At 53.7% G+C, this 17,092-nt stretch overlaps 1 protein-coding gene across 1 annotated transcript in view; it reads left to right on the top strand.

Annotated features, from left to right (window-relative positions):
* AGPAT4 (1-acylglycerol-3-phosphate O-acyltransferase 4) overlaps window positions 1–17,092 on the top strand; it is a 93,683-nt gene that overhangs the window by 28,956 nt on the left and 47,635 nt on the right. Inside the window, exon 2 of the mRNA XM_036248597.1 lies at window positions 3,193–3,457. Within this exon, the coding sequence (XP_036104490.1) occupies window positions 3,280–3,457 (178 nt within the window). The 5' untranslated portion in view covers window positions 3,193–3,279. The remainder of the gene's footprint in view (window positions 1–3,192; window positions 3,458–17,092) is intronic.

Raw genomic sequence — 17,092 nt, 5'->3', positions numbered from 1 at the left:
AGGTCTGTGACCGGGAGGGGGAAGATCTCGTTCTCATTATAGGAAAGAATGAGAAAACCCAAAGAAGAAAAGGTGAATCACCACAATTCTTCCGCCACAAGTAGCCACTTTTACGAGGTAGCTGTGCATACAGAACAGATATAGGTGTGAATGGCGCGCACGCACTGTTATTTTACAGTTTCTGATCCTGCTTTTTGTTCATGTGCTCACTCGCAGATAGCCTGGTACTCTTCATAGGTCTGTACTGGCTGATGTGGCGCCCCTGAAACAGGCATCCAGCGTCCCCCGCGAGTGCAGGCCCTGGGTCTCTTCCATCCTTGCAGGGACAACTTGTTTTTGCAGCCAGATGGTGCAGAGGGAGACTCCTTCCATTGATAAGAAACCTCCTGCAAGATTGGGGACAGTGACCTAGTTTTTGCAAACAGCCTTGAACCAGTTTAATGTAGACTCATAGCCAACATTGTGCCCTGGCCCGGCAGAGACTCTGTCAGTGAAATTCAAAATCTGCTCGACTGTCAGTGCCCTGGGATATGCAGTCATTTGGAGTCAATGACTCTGAACCTAGTGACAATTCCTAGGGACAGTTGCTCTTGTCTGCGTTTCAAAGGCTGGTTCTGTAATTTTCAGGCGATGTCTATTAAGCTCATGGGTCAGACTCTTCCTTTTGAAAAATTCAAGGGTTTTCTGGCATTTTCCCTGGCTCCCTGACTTGAGGAACTGTGTGCGGAACCAAACCAACCAAGGCCTGCCTGGGGTTCTCCCTTAGGCTCGGCTCCTCCTTAAACGTCACCAGTACTGTGTGAGCTCAGCCTGCTTCCTGCAGTGCTAACACGGGCCTTACTGGGGGGCACGGTGGCCCTTGGTCTTTTGCAAGGAAAAAGCAACTTGCCCTTTCTTCGTAACGCCCTACTACGGACTGGAAACTGGGGAAGCTTCCGTGGGTCCCCGTGTTCCCAGCCTCGGCCGACCTCCGTTTCTCAGTGTTACATCAGCACAGCAAAGGGCTCGTCAGGTACTTTACAAACACGACATCCCAGAAGCCGAGTGAAGAATCAGATTTCTTCTGGCCAGATTGTCTGGCAGTGTTTGTATTGATTTTTTTAGAGAGAGAGGAAGGGAGAGAGAGATAGAAACATCGATGTGAGAGAGAAACATCCATCAGCTGCCTACCCAGGATCGAGCCGGCAACCCAGGCATGTGCCCTGACCCGGAATCGCACCGGGACCTCCCAGTTCATGGGACGACACTCAGTCCACTGAGCCACACCGGCCGGGCCGTCTGGCAGCGTTCTGTGGCTAGTCCATGGGCAGCGGAGGAAGAGCGTGGGCACCTGACCTCATGGCATGACTGCTGCCCCACTGTAAACCGAGGTCCAGCCGCCTGTTCACGAGGCTCCTGAGAGCCACGTGCACCGAGGGTGAGCTTCCCACCTGTTCCTTAGGGAGAGCCTGGGGTGTTGCTCTGGCGTGTTGGAAGGAGTTTGACAACCTGGAGCCATCTGGGGAATGTTCTGGGAGGTCAGAGGCGTGGGGCTCCAGCCCCACAGAGTCCCGGCCACGTACCCCAGCAGGCTCCTGGGCAGAAGGGACGTCTCGGCTGAGCTGAGCCGACATCGGAGAAATCAGGCCCGAGGTTCCTTTCCACTTCTGTGCTGTCAGAAATGTACGGAAACCCGGCAGGAATACAGTCCCGTCCAGGTCCTCCAAGCAAGTGTACACGACTTAGAAGAACACACCTTGCGGCTGTTCGAAGCCCAGAGGAGCCTGGACACCAGCCTGGGTGGCCGAGGCAGGTCCCGTCTCCCCACCCTGCGTGGTTTGCGGTGATGAATTTCACTGGTGCTGCCTTGGTTTTTGCCTCTGAGGTCACTTCTGGGGGGCTCTGTGGAGGGGAGATTCGCGCCCCAGAAGCGAAGCCGCTCAGACAGCTGCAGGGGGAGGAGCTCGGAGTGAAGACTGAGTCCTAAGGCCCACTGGTGGCCTCACCCTCATGCGAATCGCCCAACCTGTGCTCATCCCGGTTTCTGATTCTGGAAAGTGGAAGAAGAAGAATACTCTTCGCGCGGGATTCGTGTGAGGCTTAACAGGTGATAACGTATGTGAAGCGACCAGAGTTTTTTGTATCATTGATAAAGCTGGTAACAGAGTAGGTCTCTCCACTGTGACCGAGGAGGTCGTGCCAGGCTGGGCTTTCCTGGGCCTCTGCACAGACGCGCTGCCTGGGGACGCTTGCTCCCTCCCATCTGCTCTGTCTTTACGCTGTTCCTCAAAGGGCTTGTTGGCCAGACCCGTCACGTCATTGTTATTCCATGTTGAGGCCGGTCACAGGATCCAGTCTGGTTGCTGTGTGTGCTTTGAGGTTCGGGTTTTAGAACGTGCGTGAGGCGTGGGGCGGGATGTGGGGCAGGGTTCCCGCCTTCATTTTTGCTTATTTGTGTTTACTGATACCTCAACGTTCATCCCTGGTCTCCATTTAATCATTCCACAAATAGTGACTTTTAAAATTGAGCCCCAACTGTGTGCTGGTGAGTGTTCCAAAGGCTGGGGAGACTCTGCTATCCCCCAGATGGCTGTGTACCTGGAGAGCTGACGGGGACACGAAGTGGGCACTGGTGCAGGGGCCTTGGGAAGTGGGGCGCACCCAGGGTCACCCCGTATCTCACCCAGCGCAGGCCTGAGTTCAGGGAGGTCTTGCCGGAGGTGATGCTTGAGCCGGGTCTGGGGGCTGAGATGAGCGACAGGAGGTGACGGGTGTTGGCGAGGGTGGTGTTCGGGCAGAGAGGGCAGCGGGAGGGACAGCCCAGAAATGCAGACACTGCTGTGAGTGCCCCCTACTGGAGAGAGGAGCTGGCAAAGCGCAGCAGGGACCCCAGACACTTGGGCCACTTCTCAGTGGCAGGAGCTGTGGAACCCCAGCCAAGTCGCTTAACCTCTCAGGGTCTCAATGTCCCCCTAAGCAATAGTCCTCCCACCTGTCAGGGATGAGGACAATAAGGGACTTATTTTGGAAAGGCTGATACTGTGCCCAACACTCAGTAGGCACTATATTTGCTGAATAAGAATAAATCAACCAGTGCACAGTGTGTCATCTCCAGAGTCTGGTATCTTTAAGAGCTTTTTTTTCTCTCTCTTTACTTCTGACTATAAAAGCACATATTATTTCTCCTAACACTTAACACTGTTTGTGTTGTAGACGCGTTCCTGAGCCCGGGACCTTTGCTCCATCAGGGGAGGTCCTACTGCGGGTCTTGACTGTCGTGCATAAAGGCGACCACCCACCATGGACCTCATCGGGTTTCTGAAGTCTCAGTTCCTGTGCCATCTCGTCTTCTGCTACGTGTTCATCGCCTCGGGGCTGATCATCAACACCGTGCAGCTCTTCACGCTCATCCTGTGGCCGATCAACCGGCAGCTGTTCCGGAGGCTCAACTGCCGGCTGTCCTACTGCGTGTCCAGCCGTAAGCAATCCCCTCCTTCCATCTGCGCTCCGCGGCCGGCTGGCTCGGAGCCGGGCTCGCTCACGTTCTCTAGGTCTGCGTTGCCCGCTAAGCTGCCTCGAGTTTTTCGTTTCTGTCTGGTTTTGGTTTGAAGTGTCTGCTTTGTTCTCTTAATACATCGGCTTTTGAATGAGTGATGCCCTTAGTACAAAGCTCAACGGGCACAGAGGGGGTCGTATGCAAAGTAAAAGTGCCTTCTGCCTGTCTCTTTGGTTTTCCTCCTCAGAAGGCATCGTGTTAACAATTTCTCAGGTGTCCCTACAGAAATGTCTGGATCTGGGAATACAGTGGGTCTTGAGTGTGCAGTGGCTGCAGGTGGGTCCCTGGCACGTACAGATGCCCAATGCAAACACGTGTTTGAGAAACGAGACGGCAATGCAATATATTGTTCTCTTTCTTGCTTCTTTTCTCCGACTTTTTATTTTGAAATGATTGTAGATTCACATGCAGTAATACAGAGATGTCCCATAGGCTCTTCAGCCAGTTTCTCCCAGTGAGAACCTCTTGGATAACCACTAATACCCCAAGGAGAAAATTAGCATTGACACAATCCACCCCCCGCATTCAGATTGCGATCTCCCCGGTTGTATAAGCATTTGTGTGTGCGCGCGCTTGTGCTTGACTATGTTAGACCATTTAAACATGGCTAATTCAACTGGCCTGAATTTCACAAATGAAAATGAAAATAAGACAAATCGGAATAATGAGGCGTCCAGCGATGCATTTTACTGTTGAATGTCCTTACATCTTCACCCCACTCAGCAGAAAACAATGCGTCGTCAGCAATGAAATATGTGGGTGGGTTGTATTTGAAAATATGAGCTCTCTCAAATGAAACAATTTAAAAATCTCAGCAACCTTAGGTTATGCCAAGAGTCCAAAAGTATTGCTATCATTCTGAAACCCTTCAGATGAAGCAATCAAATTTGAATTTCCATCAAAACAGTACAAGTTGTGTACAGTTGTCCAAGTGGGTTACTATGGGTCCAATGCATTGTTTTTTTTAAACCTCAACATGCTAACTTGTGAGGGGAGAAAATGATAGAAACATCCTTATTCTTGATTTTTTTCACCAACTCAGAACTTGCAAATATGTCTGCTACTATTTCTGATATGGTTTGAGTGGTAGACCTACTGTCTTGTATCTGAGTACTTTATAGAAAGAAATATGTCTTGAAAATGGTAATAAGATCATAAAGCCAAATTTGAATTGCAAAGCCATATGTTTAGGCCATATGCCGATGGCCTGTTGGGTGCCATCACCCGTTCAGTGCAATAGTGTAATTCCAGGGTTCTTGTCACGCGCTCGACTCTGACATTGGCCTCTGGTGTCTGGGTGTCTGCCGTGGTGTAAAAACGGAGCAAGTTGTCAGAGCAGGGCAGGGGCATCGAGACACCTGATCCTGAATCACAGCTGAAGACAGAAGCGTTTGCATAATCAAGGGAAGGAGACAGTTGTCTTTTACCTTGTATTTCAAATGTCTTTTTATACTCCAACAACAGGCGTTTATTTAAACAGAACATAAACCTCCCAGAGTGGAGCTGACTGCGCTCTCCGCAAACCTGTGTGTATGTGCACCTTGAAGACTCCCGGGGCTGCCAGTGTGCAGTTTAAATTGATCTGTGTTTGCCCCGTCACAACCCCTATCCAGATTGCAAACATACGATTAAATACTGGGGTCCTTGCCCTGCAGGAGTGACGCAGTGGATTGAGTGTCGCCCCATGGACTGAGAGGTACTGGTTTGATTCCCGGTCCAGGTTGCGGGCTTGATCACCAGTAGGGGGCGTGCAGGAGGCAGCCAATCAATGTTTCTATCTCTCTCTCTTCCTCTCTCTCTAAAAAAAAAAACAATAAAAACATATTTTTAAAAAATTAAAAAAAAAATTGAGGTCCTCGATTGGAGCCAAGACATGAGAGGTGGGGTGCAGGAGGGGTGAGAGGTGGGGTGTAAGACGGGGTGAGAGGTGGGGTGCACAAGGGGGTGAGAAGTGGGGGGCAGGAGGGGTGAGAGGTGGAGTGCGGGAGGGGGTGAGAGGTGGGGTGCAGGAGGGGGTGAGAGGTGTGGTGCGGGAGTGGGTGAGAGGTGGGGTGTAAGACAGGGTGAGAGGTGGGGTGCGGGAGGGGGTGAGAGGTGGGGTGTAAGACCGGGTGAGAGGTGGGGTGCAAGAGGGGGTGAGAGGTGGGGTGTAAGATGGGGTGAGAGGAGGGGGTAAGATGGGGTGAGAGGTGGGGTGTAAGGCGGGGTGAGAGGTGGGGTGCCGGACAGGAGCCCCTAAGGGCACTGTGTTTTGCTCCGGTAGGGAGTGAAGACATCCCAGGTCTGGCAGGGTCACAGCCGTGCTCTCCGGAGAGCACTCGCCCACTAGCTTCTGGTGGAAGGTCAGATTAGTAACAGATTCAGGAAGCAAGGTGTGTTTTCATCCTTCACAAAGTAACTAAATGACTAGTGGTTCCAAATGAAACCAAGGACTAAGTACCCAGGACTACTGGTGTTCCCCGCACGGAGTACAAGGAAGAGCCTGCAGCTCCCCTGTACCAAAGGCCCTGAGGAAGGAGCGGTGGTCGGCGGGGAGGGTGACGCATCCTGGGCTGGACTGCGGGCACCTCACTGGAACGGGTTCGTCAGGTGAAGGGAGCCCAGACGCCCCTTTCCCAGACGCCCCTTTCCCAGACGCCCCTTTCCCAGACGCCCCTTTCCCAGACGCCCGGTGCCGGGATAGCGAGCTGCCCTCCTCTCTTCACTCTTCTCTGTAGCCGATGGATTTCCTCACACCCGGAGTGTCCACAGCAGCGAAAGGCAGCCTGTGGGCGGCTTTGCTGGGCAGTGACCATCAGTGGGTGAGCCTGGAATCAGAGGTGGCCAGGCCCCTTCCGTCTGCTTCCTCCCTCCTCCTCCTCTCTGGAGGTTAAGATAAAAACTCGCCGTGGGGCCCTGGCCAGTTTGGCTCAGCGGTTAGAGCGTCGGCCTGCGGTCCTGAGAGACCCGGGTTCGGTTCCCGCTAAGGGCACGTACCTCGGTTGCAGTTTGTCCCCGGCCCTGGTCGGTTGTGCGGGTGGCAGCCACTCGATGTGTCCCTTCACGTCGATGTTTCTCTCTCTCTCTCCCTTCCTCTCTCTCCCTCCCACTCTACCTGAACAAAAAATGGAAAAATGTCCTCGGGTGAGGATAAAAAAAAAAAAAAAAAACAAAAAAACTCGCCGTGGGGTTAATTGTGTCTTTGAGTGTGAATCACTCTCCAGCTCAGAACCCCAGCCGCGTTCATCACTCGCAGCTGAGTTTTTAAGACAAAAAGACCATAAATTGTTTCCTAGAGACGCGGGTCCCGGCATCACCCCTTTACTAATAGAGCTACGGCATCACCCTCTTTCTTTAAAGGGTCACGAGCCTGTGATGTGCCAGGTAAGCCCCACGCTGTCGCCAGCCCCGGGGTGTTGAAAACAGAGACAGCCAAGACAGTGCACTTCCCAGCACGACCCCGAGCAGACGCACTTTTAGGTTTACAGGCAAGAACCCGCCCACATCATGAACAACAGTTTGAAGGCATATTTGATCCACGTGGCTAGTGTTTGAGGGGTTGCCGTGGTTTATTCCTGCCTCGATTTGTAGGCAGGGAGGGCCAGGCAGGGAGGGCCAGGCCGGGCAGGCTCAGCACGGGAAGGGGGGCGCGGGGGCAGCCTCTGCAGGGTGCGAAGGAAGGCAGTTACTGGACGCCAGGGGAGGGGGTTGGATGACCTTGCCATGCACAATGTCCTTTTAGTCTCTAGGGAAAGGGGCCAGCACTGGCTGGGTGGTCTTCTTCCCCTCTGACACCATGGGCTTAAACACACGCACACAGAAAGATTAGCAGAACCTATTCATGGCTGTTATTAAAAGGGGTTGGAGTGGAGAGGCCTCCTGGAGACCGCAGGGATTCAGAAAGGACGGGTAACGACACCTCATGGCATCTCTTACGAGAGCACCTTCACCAAGTCCTCGTGCCCCATGCCCTGCCAACCACCGTTAATAGAGCCAAATTATCCCAAGTTTGGGCAAAATGGACCTCGTTCTGTTTTCTCCTCCTTTCGTAAGCCATTTTGGGTAGCACAGAAAGCAAGCAAACAGAAAACCATACCAGGTCAGCACCCCAGCATTCCACAAAGCAGTGGAGCAGAAGCAATCGGGAAATTGATTAAGGTTGGATCTTATTTTAAATTCCTCAGGGAGTCAAAGAAGTGCCTGATATTAAATGACCCCAGAATGAGACATGAGAAACATGAGAGAGTAAGTGCAAGCTGAGAGGAATCAGGCTTCTTAGCTCTGCCCTTTGTTCTGTAGACTTTTCCCATTCAGGCACTGGTTTGGGTCCTTAGGCACAGAGAGGTTAGGCAACTTGCCCAGGGTCACACAGGAAGTGGAGCTGAGACGGGGACCAGGAAGTCAGGGGAGCGTTCTGTCTGTAGCACTTGCCAGCACAGCCTTGTGGTTGAGAAACCAGGTTCCTGAGCTGAGACCAAATGTCCAACGGGCCGTCGTAGTAGGTGACATGCCACAGGGCTATAGAGAGAGAAGGAGAAGTGCAGTTATAATAGACACTAATTTCCCTTTCTAATTGTGATCGCTGCAGTCTGTTGTGTGGATTGTGTATTAGGCTTCGCATTAAACATTTTTATATCCACTGCCTTGTCTAAGCACAAAACCACTCTGAGCAGGCAATTCCCATTTTGTGGGTAAGCTAACTGGGGCTCAGAGAGGTCAAGTGACTTGCCCGAGGTCGTACAGTAAACAGGAGAGCTGAGATCCCCAAATCCATTTTTTTTTTTTTTTTTTTGCTACATTTTGAAACAAACAAACGTGGTATGGGACAGTTTTTATTTCAACACCCATGGCTGATGCCACTAGGCAGCACCTGCTAGGATCCGCCCTGTGCATGGTAATTCACTGTCTCAGCCCCTGCGGACCCTGCGGGATGCCTGTCACCGCTCAGCTCAGCCAGCATCCTCTGCTGCTGCTGTTAATCCTCACCCCAGGATATTTTTTCCATTGATTTTGAGAGAGAGAGGGAGAAACATTGATGTGAAAGAGACACATCGACGGGTTACCGCCCGTACTCACCCCCACTGCGGATCGAACCTGCACCCCAGGTATGTGCCCTTGACCGGGAATCAAATGCTCTGACCACCGGGCCTCACCGGCGAGGGCCCAGCCAGCATCCCTGACCCAGCCAGCATCCCTGACCCAGCCAGCATCCCTGACCCAGCGAGCCTTTGCGCTTGCAGCGGGAGGTGAAGACGTGCAGCGCGCCCTCGGGGACCCGGCTCGTGGAGCAGTGAGGCCCGGACAGGTGGCCGGGAGCCGGGAGAGAGGGGCCGCCCCTGTGAAGGGCGGGGCCATTTCCACGCGCAGACTCACAGCCAGCTCCAGGAGCCTTGTGATGTGTCGGCAAGAAGGGGACAAGGGGTCTAGTGTGAGGGAAAAGCGTGTTCTGGGATCACCAAGGGCTCATCTGGTTTATTCAGGTGGCCAGACATCGACAGCAGACGGACCTGCCCGGTGTCCTAGCCTTGCTGTGTGGCCGGCTCCAGCCTGGGAAGGGCCTCGGCCACTGGCACTCACTCTTGCTGGGTGGACTCCAGATTCTGCGAACATCGGTTTACTTCCAGGTCTATCTTTTGTCTTGCCTGAACAGCATTCAAAGTGTGCCTTGAGAAATTGTTCATTTGTGTGTTTTTTGTTGTTTGTTTTTTTATATATATTTTAATCCTCACCCGAGGATATTTTTTTTCGATATTTTATTCAGATAGAGTGGGAGAGAGAGAGAGTGAGAAACATCGACGTGAAAGGGACACATCGAGTGGTTGCCACCCTCACGACCCAACCAGGGCCGGGGACAAACTGCAACCTAAGTTACGTGCCCTTAGCGGGAACCGAACCCGGGTCTCTCCAGACCGCAGGCCAATGCTCTAGCCGCCGAGCCAAACCGGCCAGGGCCGTTTGTGTGTTTTTTTAAATCTATTCACATGGGCTGTTGTATAGAAAGATACTCTGCTGCGTCATTGTTTCCTTGAACCATGTAACACCCTCAGCATCGTAGGAAGTACGAACAGCGCGATGCACAGCTGTGCAACATAATACCGGTTTCACGAAGTCAGGCTGGAGACAAATGTATCTGCTCGTTTTAGGGATATAATTCGAGAACATTCTTTTTAGTCGCCTTTAGATTTTCTGACTGTCTTATATTTCATATGATGAGCATGTAGTTTGTAAACTGGAAAAAGAAATCAGACAAAATAAAACCTAAACACCAGAAAGAAGTAAACAGAGCTGGGTTATGGAGGGAGTAGCGAATGGACAGACTGAAGTGGATCGAGTGTGTGAGTGTATTCAACCCCCCCCTCCCTTCCCGCGCACCCCATTTTTCTTTCTTTTGTTTTGTGAAGGCCTCTGCCATGCTGGGATTGTGGAGTCCAGGGACCAGGGGTGGTGAGCAGTTTCAGGACTGTGGGTTATGAGTAGAATTGTGTCCCTGTCCCCAGAAGATGTTGAAGTCTCAACCCCCAGCGCCTGTGAGTGTGGTTCTATTTAGAAACAAGGTTGAGGATCAACAAATCGAGATGAGGTCATGGGGGTGAGCCCTAACCCAGGGTGACTGTGCCTTCGTAAAAAGCAGAGATTTGGACACAGAGACACACTCATACAGGAAGGCCACGTGGAGACACGGAGGAGAATCCCAGAAGCTGGGAGAGGGGCCTGCAGGGATCCATCCCCAGGGCCTCGAAGGAACCCGGGCGCACCTTGCTCTCAGCCTCCAGTGCGTGGCCCTTGGTTCCAGCAGCCCCCCAAAACCAGTGCGGTCTGCTTTCTAAGTCTTTCCCTCCGTGTCAGTGATGTGCAAAGGAAAGCCAACTGGGGGACACGACAGGTGTCCACACTGGGCTCTCATCTCGCTCCCCCCGGCCTGCTTCTGGCCCCCCAGCCCAGCACCGCTTTACTGGGAATACAGGGAACCAGAGATCACACTGAGAGAGGCCTTGCTCCTCTTCACGGACCAAGCGAGGACTCCCTCTTCGTACCTCTTAGCAGCAGGGAACAAAGGAGAGAAGAAGGCCTGGAGCCACTGGGCAGGGAGGAAGGAGACACTGTAGGAGCCTCACCCGAGGCCGCAGCCGGCCGGCCTGCGGCTGGGTCTGATGAATGGAGACAAGGGTTTGTACGGGTCTCTCATCCTGTATCCCTTGTGTTTTCAATTCACATTTATTTTGTCTGTTTAAGTACACGATCCAAGTCCAGAGCGCTTTGCCTCACCCCCAAAGCAGCCTGCCCAGGAGAACCAAGCTGCCCTTCAGCCCTGGAGAGAGGTCTCCAAGCTGACCTGGAAGGGAGCTGCCTACACACTATGCAGTCGCAGCCTGTGCGGCCATACGGGCACTGACCTCGCTTCCATCACTGGCTCGGCATAAGGAAGTAGCAGGGACGGAGCCCTCACGGGGAGAGTGCTCTGTGCCTGTGCGCCCGGTTTTTGTTTTTTTTTGTTTTTTAATTTTTTTCTTTATTGATATTAGACAGAGAGGGAGAGGGAGAGATAGAAACATCGATGAGAGAGAACATCGATCGGCCGCCTCCTGCATACCCCGCACTGGGGACCCAGCCCACCGGGAATCGAACCGGCGACCTCTTGGTGCATGGGTCCCTGCTCGGCCACACCGGCCGGGCGCACCAGGGTTTTCATGCCGAAGTATCAAGACGTCTACCCAGACCAGTCAGCTCCAGCATCTTCTCTTCGCCATCAGTGGTCCGCTGCCCCCTCACCCAGATCCTAAGGGGATGATTTTATTTGGAATTTGGCTTCTGCTTTGCCAGCTTTTCCCACACAAAGCTCATTGCACAATCAGCCCTTTCTGCCAACACCTTGTTTTTTATGTAGGGGGAGAAACGTCTTGGGATTGAGATCTGATTACATCTGTGTGATTAGCTCCACTCATCAAGAAATATTGTGGTCCTGGCTACTTTTGTTCAGTGGTTAGAGCATCAGCCTGCGGACCAAAGGGTTGAGGGTTCGAGTCCTGGTCAAGGGCATGTACCTGGGTTGCAGGTTCAATCCCTGGCCTCAGTGGGGTCATGCAGGAGGCAACCAATTAATGTGTCTCTCTCACATTGATGTTTCTCTCCCCCTTCCTCCCTCCCTCCCTTCCACTCTCTCTAAAAATCAATGGGAAAATATCCTCTGGTGAGGATTAACAACAACAACAAAACTAGAAAGAAAGAATTACTGTGGCTGTGTGGCTGATAGACCTGGTGACTGGCATGTAATATCCCAATGGGCTCATCTGATGCACCCGATCCCTTGAGCGGTAGGTGAGGACACTGGGCCTCTGAAAATTTTCTAGAAAGAGTCATGTAGCTGTGGTATAGTGTGCCCTGTTTATTGTGAATAACAATCACTTCTGCTTCTTAAATACCTGTGTGTATATACATAGAAAAGTAAATGCCTCGCTCAGAGTAAGGCGTATGGGATCCTCCGGACAAGAAATGATCTTAGAATTAACAAGGAGCTTGACCACTCCCCACTTCAAGTACATTGTCAAAGGAACAGCGGCTCTGGGGAAACAAGATGATGTGAACTGAGCAGAGGCCTGGCACCGGGCATCTTAGCAGCTGGGGTGGTTTATACGTAAGTTAACTCTCAGCCAAGGTCCCATTTGTCTCTGTAAGCATTACCTTTCACTCGTGACTCAGTTGTGGCTTTCACGTTGGGTTATGAGTTTGACTTTGGTGTCGTGAAACGTCATAAGATGTGTTCCCCAGGAGGTAAACAAGGGGAGCCGTTAGGGTGTAGGAAGAAAGCCTCAGAGGTTTGCATTTGTGTTGCTTTTATCATATAGATGGGTGAGGTAAAATTAACTTTATGTATTTTATTAGTTACACAAAACACATTCTTATGTGTGTAAAATTTGCATGTGCTAAGAATGCATTTTTTTATTTATTTAAATAATCAAAAAACATTTGGGCCCTGGCCAAGGAGCTTAGCTAGTTAGAGTGTCTTCCTAATATGCCAAGGTTGTGGGTTCATTCCCCGGTCAGTGCACATGCAAGAATCAACCAATGAATCCATAAATAAGCGCAACAACAAATTGATGTTTCTCTCTCTCCTCCCCTTTCTCTCTCTCTAAAATCAATTTAAAAAACACATTTTTTTAATCCTCACCCAAGGATTTTTTTCTATTTATTTTCAGATAAAGTGAGAAGGAGGGAGGGAGGGGGAGAGAGAGAGAGAGAGAGAGAGAGACATTGACGTGAGAGAGACACATGACCCAACCAGGGCCGAGGACCAAACCACAACCGAGGTACGTGCCCTTGACCAGAATCAAACTCGAGACTCTCTGGTCCAGGGGCCGATGCTCTAACCACTTAGCCAACCAGCCAGGGCAAAAAGAAACAAAACCATTTAAAGACCATTGCCCTGGTGTAGGGACTGGATGTCAGGATACTGGAGATGGAATTTAGATAACAGTTTGGTACAAGGGAGCTAGTTTTCATAGAACCAAGTTCCAAAGCAAAGGGAATACAACCAGCAAAACGTATGTCCCCTTATTCCTGGGTTACAGTTTGTCCTGGGTCCAGATGGGACACGAGGCCTTCTCAAACACCGAGCGAGGCATTCCTCCCCGGGTCCCAGCCAGGACTCTAGAAAGAGGGAGACAGTAGATGAAGAGCATCCCCACCTCCACAGTTTGTTTTGAAGACAATAAGCCTAGAAATGCGTTGGTGTTTCATCATCACGTTTGAAAACAGTCCCCACCCCCTCCCCTCTCAGATCCCAGAGCCCAGTCCTTGGGGAGCCGAGCGGGCGGCTCTTCTCCAGCGTCCTCCGGCCCTGACAGCTCCCGGGCAGCGTTTTCCGCGGAGGTGACAGGGGTGTCCTGTTTCTGGGGCCACGGAGGGTACCTGCTCCGGCGTTCCCGTGAGGAAGCCGCGCCAGGCGCCTGGAGTCCTGGCTTCCGGGCCTGGGCACCCACCGTGGCTCACGGGGCTTCGTCCCCATCGGTAAATGGGGACTAGGTGTCAGTGCGTTATAAAAGCATGAGGCAGTGTTTCTGGGACTCTGCACGCAGACACGGGTGGGACAGCTGAGGTGGAGCGATGAGGAGCTGGGGGGCCGGGAGTGGGGGTGCCTGGTGGAGGACCCTGGAGGAGGCACCCTCGGGTGGGTGGGGACACCATAGCTCTGTCAGGGCTCCAAGGCCAGAAGGTGGACGAGGCACCAGATGTGTCTCATCCCCAGAAGGAAGGGGCCGGGGTCGGGAGAAAGCCCCCGGAGATGTGCACAGACCCCAGGGCCTGCAGCGGGGCAGGGGCAGCGGGGGGGGCTCTGCCCAGCACCCCGCACCCCCACCTCCCCCTGCCCCGTGATCTCAGCAGGGCTGGACCGCCTCTGGGAACATCAGAGTCCATGTCGGCAGGACCCCAGGGTGCCTGCCATCCTGGACGCTGACCAGAGTGTGTCGGAGGGTTTCTTTTTTATCCTCGCTTGGGGACATTTTTGCATTCATCTTCAGATAGAGCGGGAGGGAGAGAGAGAGGAAGAGAGAGAGAGCAACATCGATGTGAGAGAGACACATTGAGTGGCTGCCACCCACACGACCCCAACCGGGGCCGGGGACAAACTGCAACCGAGGTATGTGCCCTCAGCGGGAACCGAACCCGGAACTCTCAGGTCTGTGGGCCGATGCTCTAACCGCTGAGCCAAACCGGCCAGAGCTTGAAAGCTTTCTGATGCGGTAACCCTCGGGGTGTGACAGAATACAGGGTCTTGTTTCAGAGAAAGAGAGGGTGGAACAGCTTGAGAAATGACAGGGACCCGGGTGTGCTTACAGACGGAGAGGCCAGCGGCGTCAGTCAGACGGGCAGAGGGTGGGACGTAAGAAATGATGTTCAGAACAAAGAAATACAAACTTTGGGAAAGAAGAGTCACCGTTTGAACTGGCCGGAAGGTTCACTGTGGGAGATCGTGGACCCAGGGTCACACATGTCCCAGCAGTGCGTACTCCCGGGCACGGATCTAGTTCGTAGCCTGTCTCTGATGGTCAGAATGTGCCACTTCTCACTTGGGCTGAAGCGTCTGGTGGCAGCTCTGATGTGACAGGTGACTTGGAAGGTCCTCTGGGCAAACCCCACAGCTAAACATCCCGTGTTTAGTAAGTGTGGCCTCCGCGTGCCCAAAGGAAAGAAAGGAGCGTGTAAATTCGACAGCAGTTCCTTAGAGTGAGGTTTGGTTTAACGGGCGGACGTGTCTGGCTGGCAGGGCAGTTGGAGGTCATTTACATGCTACACACATGATCATGTGGGCTGTGGACTGGAGAATCACGGGTGAGACGTGAGTGTGGAAACTCATGTGAGTGGGGTATAAGGCTTAGGATCAGTTTCGTGGAATTAGAGAGGGTTCCCAGACCCAGGGAATGAAGTGACGCCCTGCACTGAGGCACCTGGCAGGTGCACAGGAGAGACCTCCGATTAGCACTTTGCTCCGGACCTGATGTCCGTGACACTGGGCCGTCACCGGTCATAAGGCTGGGGCTTGCTCCCTCCCTCCAGCCCTGGAGACCTGTGCCCCTCCCTCCCTGTGCCCCCTGGCATCTGTCTGGCAGGACCGGTCTCATTGCTGTTGGAACGTGAGCTCGGCGGGGGCAGTGAGGTTTCACAGGGTCACCCTCAGAGCCAGCAGCCACTGTCCTGGTGGAGTGGGCGCCTCTCCCTCACGGTCCAGTGACTGGGTGAGGCCAGCGCCTGGAGCCGGCTGAGCCCTGTACCGCACGGACTACGCCGCTGGACCCTGAAAACACTCTCATGTCACTGACAGGGTGTGGGTGCTTGGACAGCCAATGAACTCACAGCATTCACTATTTGCAAGTCGTAATTATTTAATGGGCCCAAACCAGTTTATTGATTACTAATCTAGTTTTAGCCATGAAACCAAGAACCACACACACCGCGGGGAAACACAAGACTGTGCCTCATTCCTAAGTCATACGGCAGAGACCCAAGCTTTGTAGGGTTTCGGAGGGGAAGGACGTTTCTGTAGTCTCGGTGACCAGGAGGCCTCAGGCAGGGCGAGGCCAGGGCCCTGAGGACCGGAAGGCACATTGCCCGGGACCCCGGTTGCCCAGGGCTGATGCCCAGCAGCGTAAGCACAAATCAGGAATTCATTAGCTCACAAACGCAAACACAGGGGTGTGGCAGGGACGGCGCCCACTGCCACAGAAGCTGGGGGGCTGGCAGACTGTCCCTCTGGGCTGCTCTGTGCTGATACTACACGCGGGGGACGGGCACTCCGTGACCGCTCGGGAGGTTCCGTAGGTCGGGCACAGACACAGCAGAAGTGCTGGTCTGACCGCGTCCGTGAGGCAAGTTAGCAGCTGGATGTGGGCCGGGCCGGGCTGGGCAAGTGTACCGCGGGCATCGCGAAGCTGTGGACCAGGGCTTCCCCCTGAAGAGCTGGGTGTCAGCCACTGCCCAGCACCCCACTATCTGCAGGGTCACTCTGGACAGGGAAGAGTTCTGTAGTGACCTTGTCCAGGTCCCATGGCCACCTCTGAGTGTGTGGGTCTGTTACCCGAGGAAAGAGGGACCTGACTGGTCAGACAAGGACTCCAGCCATCACAGGGGTGCCCAGCAGTGGACGCGCGGACACTCAGACCTTTGCGGCTGTCAACACAGCACAGGCTTTGGGCCCAGAGGACCTGGGGGGGCGGGGCAAGGTGACTAAGAGACCCGTCCTTAAACCCAGCCACAGTCTGGGGGGGACCAGTCTGAGTGGTACCAGGAGTGAGCCACACCGGGGCACGGGGCCATGCAGGGAGCGGGCAGCTGGCTGGGCCCTGACGGGGTAGCCGTGGCCAGAGAGCAGCCTGGGCAGGCTGGGAGGGAGGCATCCGGCTGGACTGGCGTCCCTTCCAGGGCAGAGTCACTTCTCACTGGAAATCTCCATGTGCCGCGTCGAGTGTTGTCCTCGTTGTCCTCCATTGCTTCCACCACGATGACGGGGGTGCTCGCGGATGCGTGGTCACTCCTGTGCCGTGACCATCCTAATGGCCCCCTCTAACCGAGAGGAGCAGACTCTGTTCCCACATCTCCAGCCAGAGGCGGGACTGGGAGCGGAACTGTGGGGATGCGGCCACTCCCCTTCACGATGGGGCAGCATACCCATGGCCGGGCCTCCACCCGGGTAGGTGCGGCAGGGGCTCCTATCCTGGACTTGGGGGTGTTGGGAGCCCTCCCCGGTGCCTCCTCGTCTGGCATGCCAACATCATGAAAAGCACATTCCAGCAATGCAGTGGCCTTCGATTCAATTCTGCAAACGTTATTGAGCACTATGGTTTGCATGTCCCAGGCGTTGTTCTCAATAACTGTTTCCTGCACGGCATGTCCCAGACTGGGACCCAGCCTCTGACCACCCCACACCCCCCTTCAGCTGCTTCCCCACCTCGTCTCCAGGCCTTGACTCTCCAGAGAGGACCACGCTCTCCTGGGTGCTCTGTCCCATCCCTTCTCCGCTCCTGCGCCCTGCCCTGGCGCGCCCCCTTCTGTCGGGAAAACCTGGGCGCATGAGCGGGACAACGG

Source organism: Molossus molossus, unplaced genomic scaffold, assembly GCF_014108415.1.
Source record: "Molossus molossus isolate mMolMol1 unplaced genomic scaffold, mMolMol1.p scaffold_m16_p_8, whole genome shotgun sequence".
Classification (NCBI taxonomy): Eukaryota; Metazoa; Chordata; class Mammalia; order Chiroptera; family Molossidae; genus Molossus; species Molossus molossus.
Note: the sequence above shows the minus strand (reverse complement) of the source record. Positions and strands in the feature narration are given on the sequence as shown.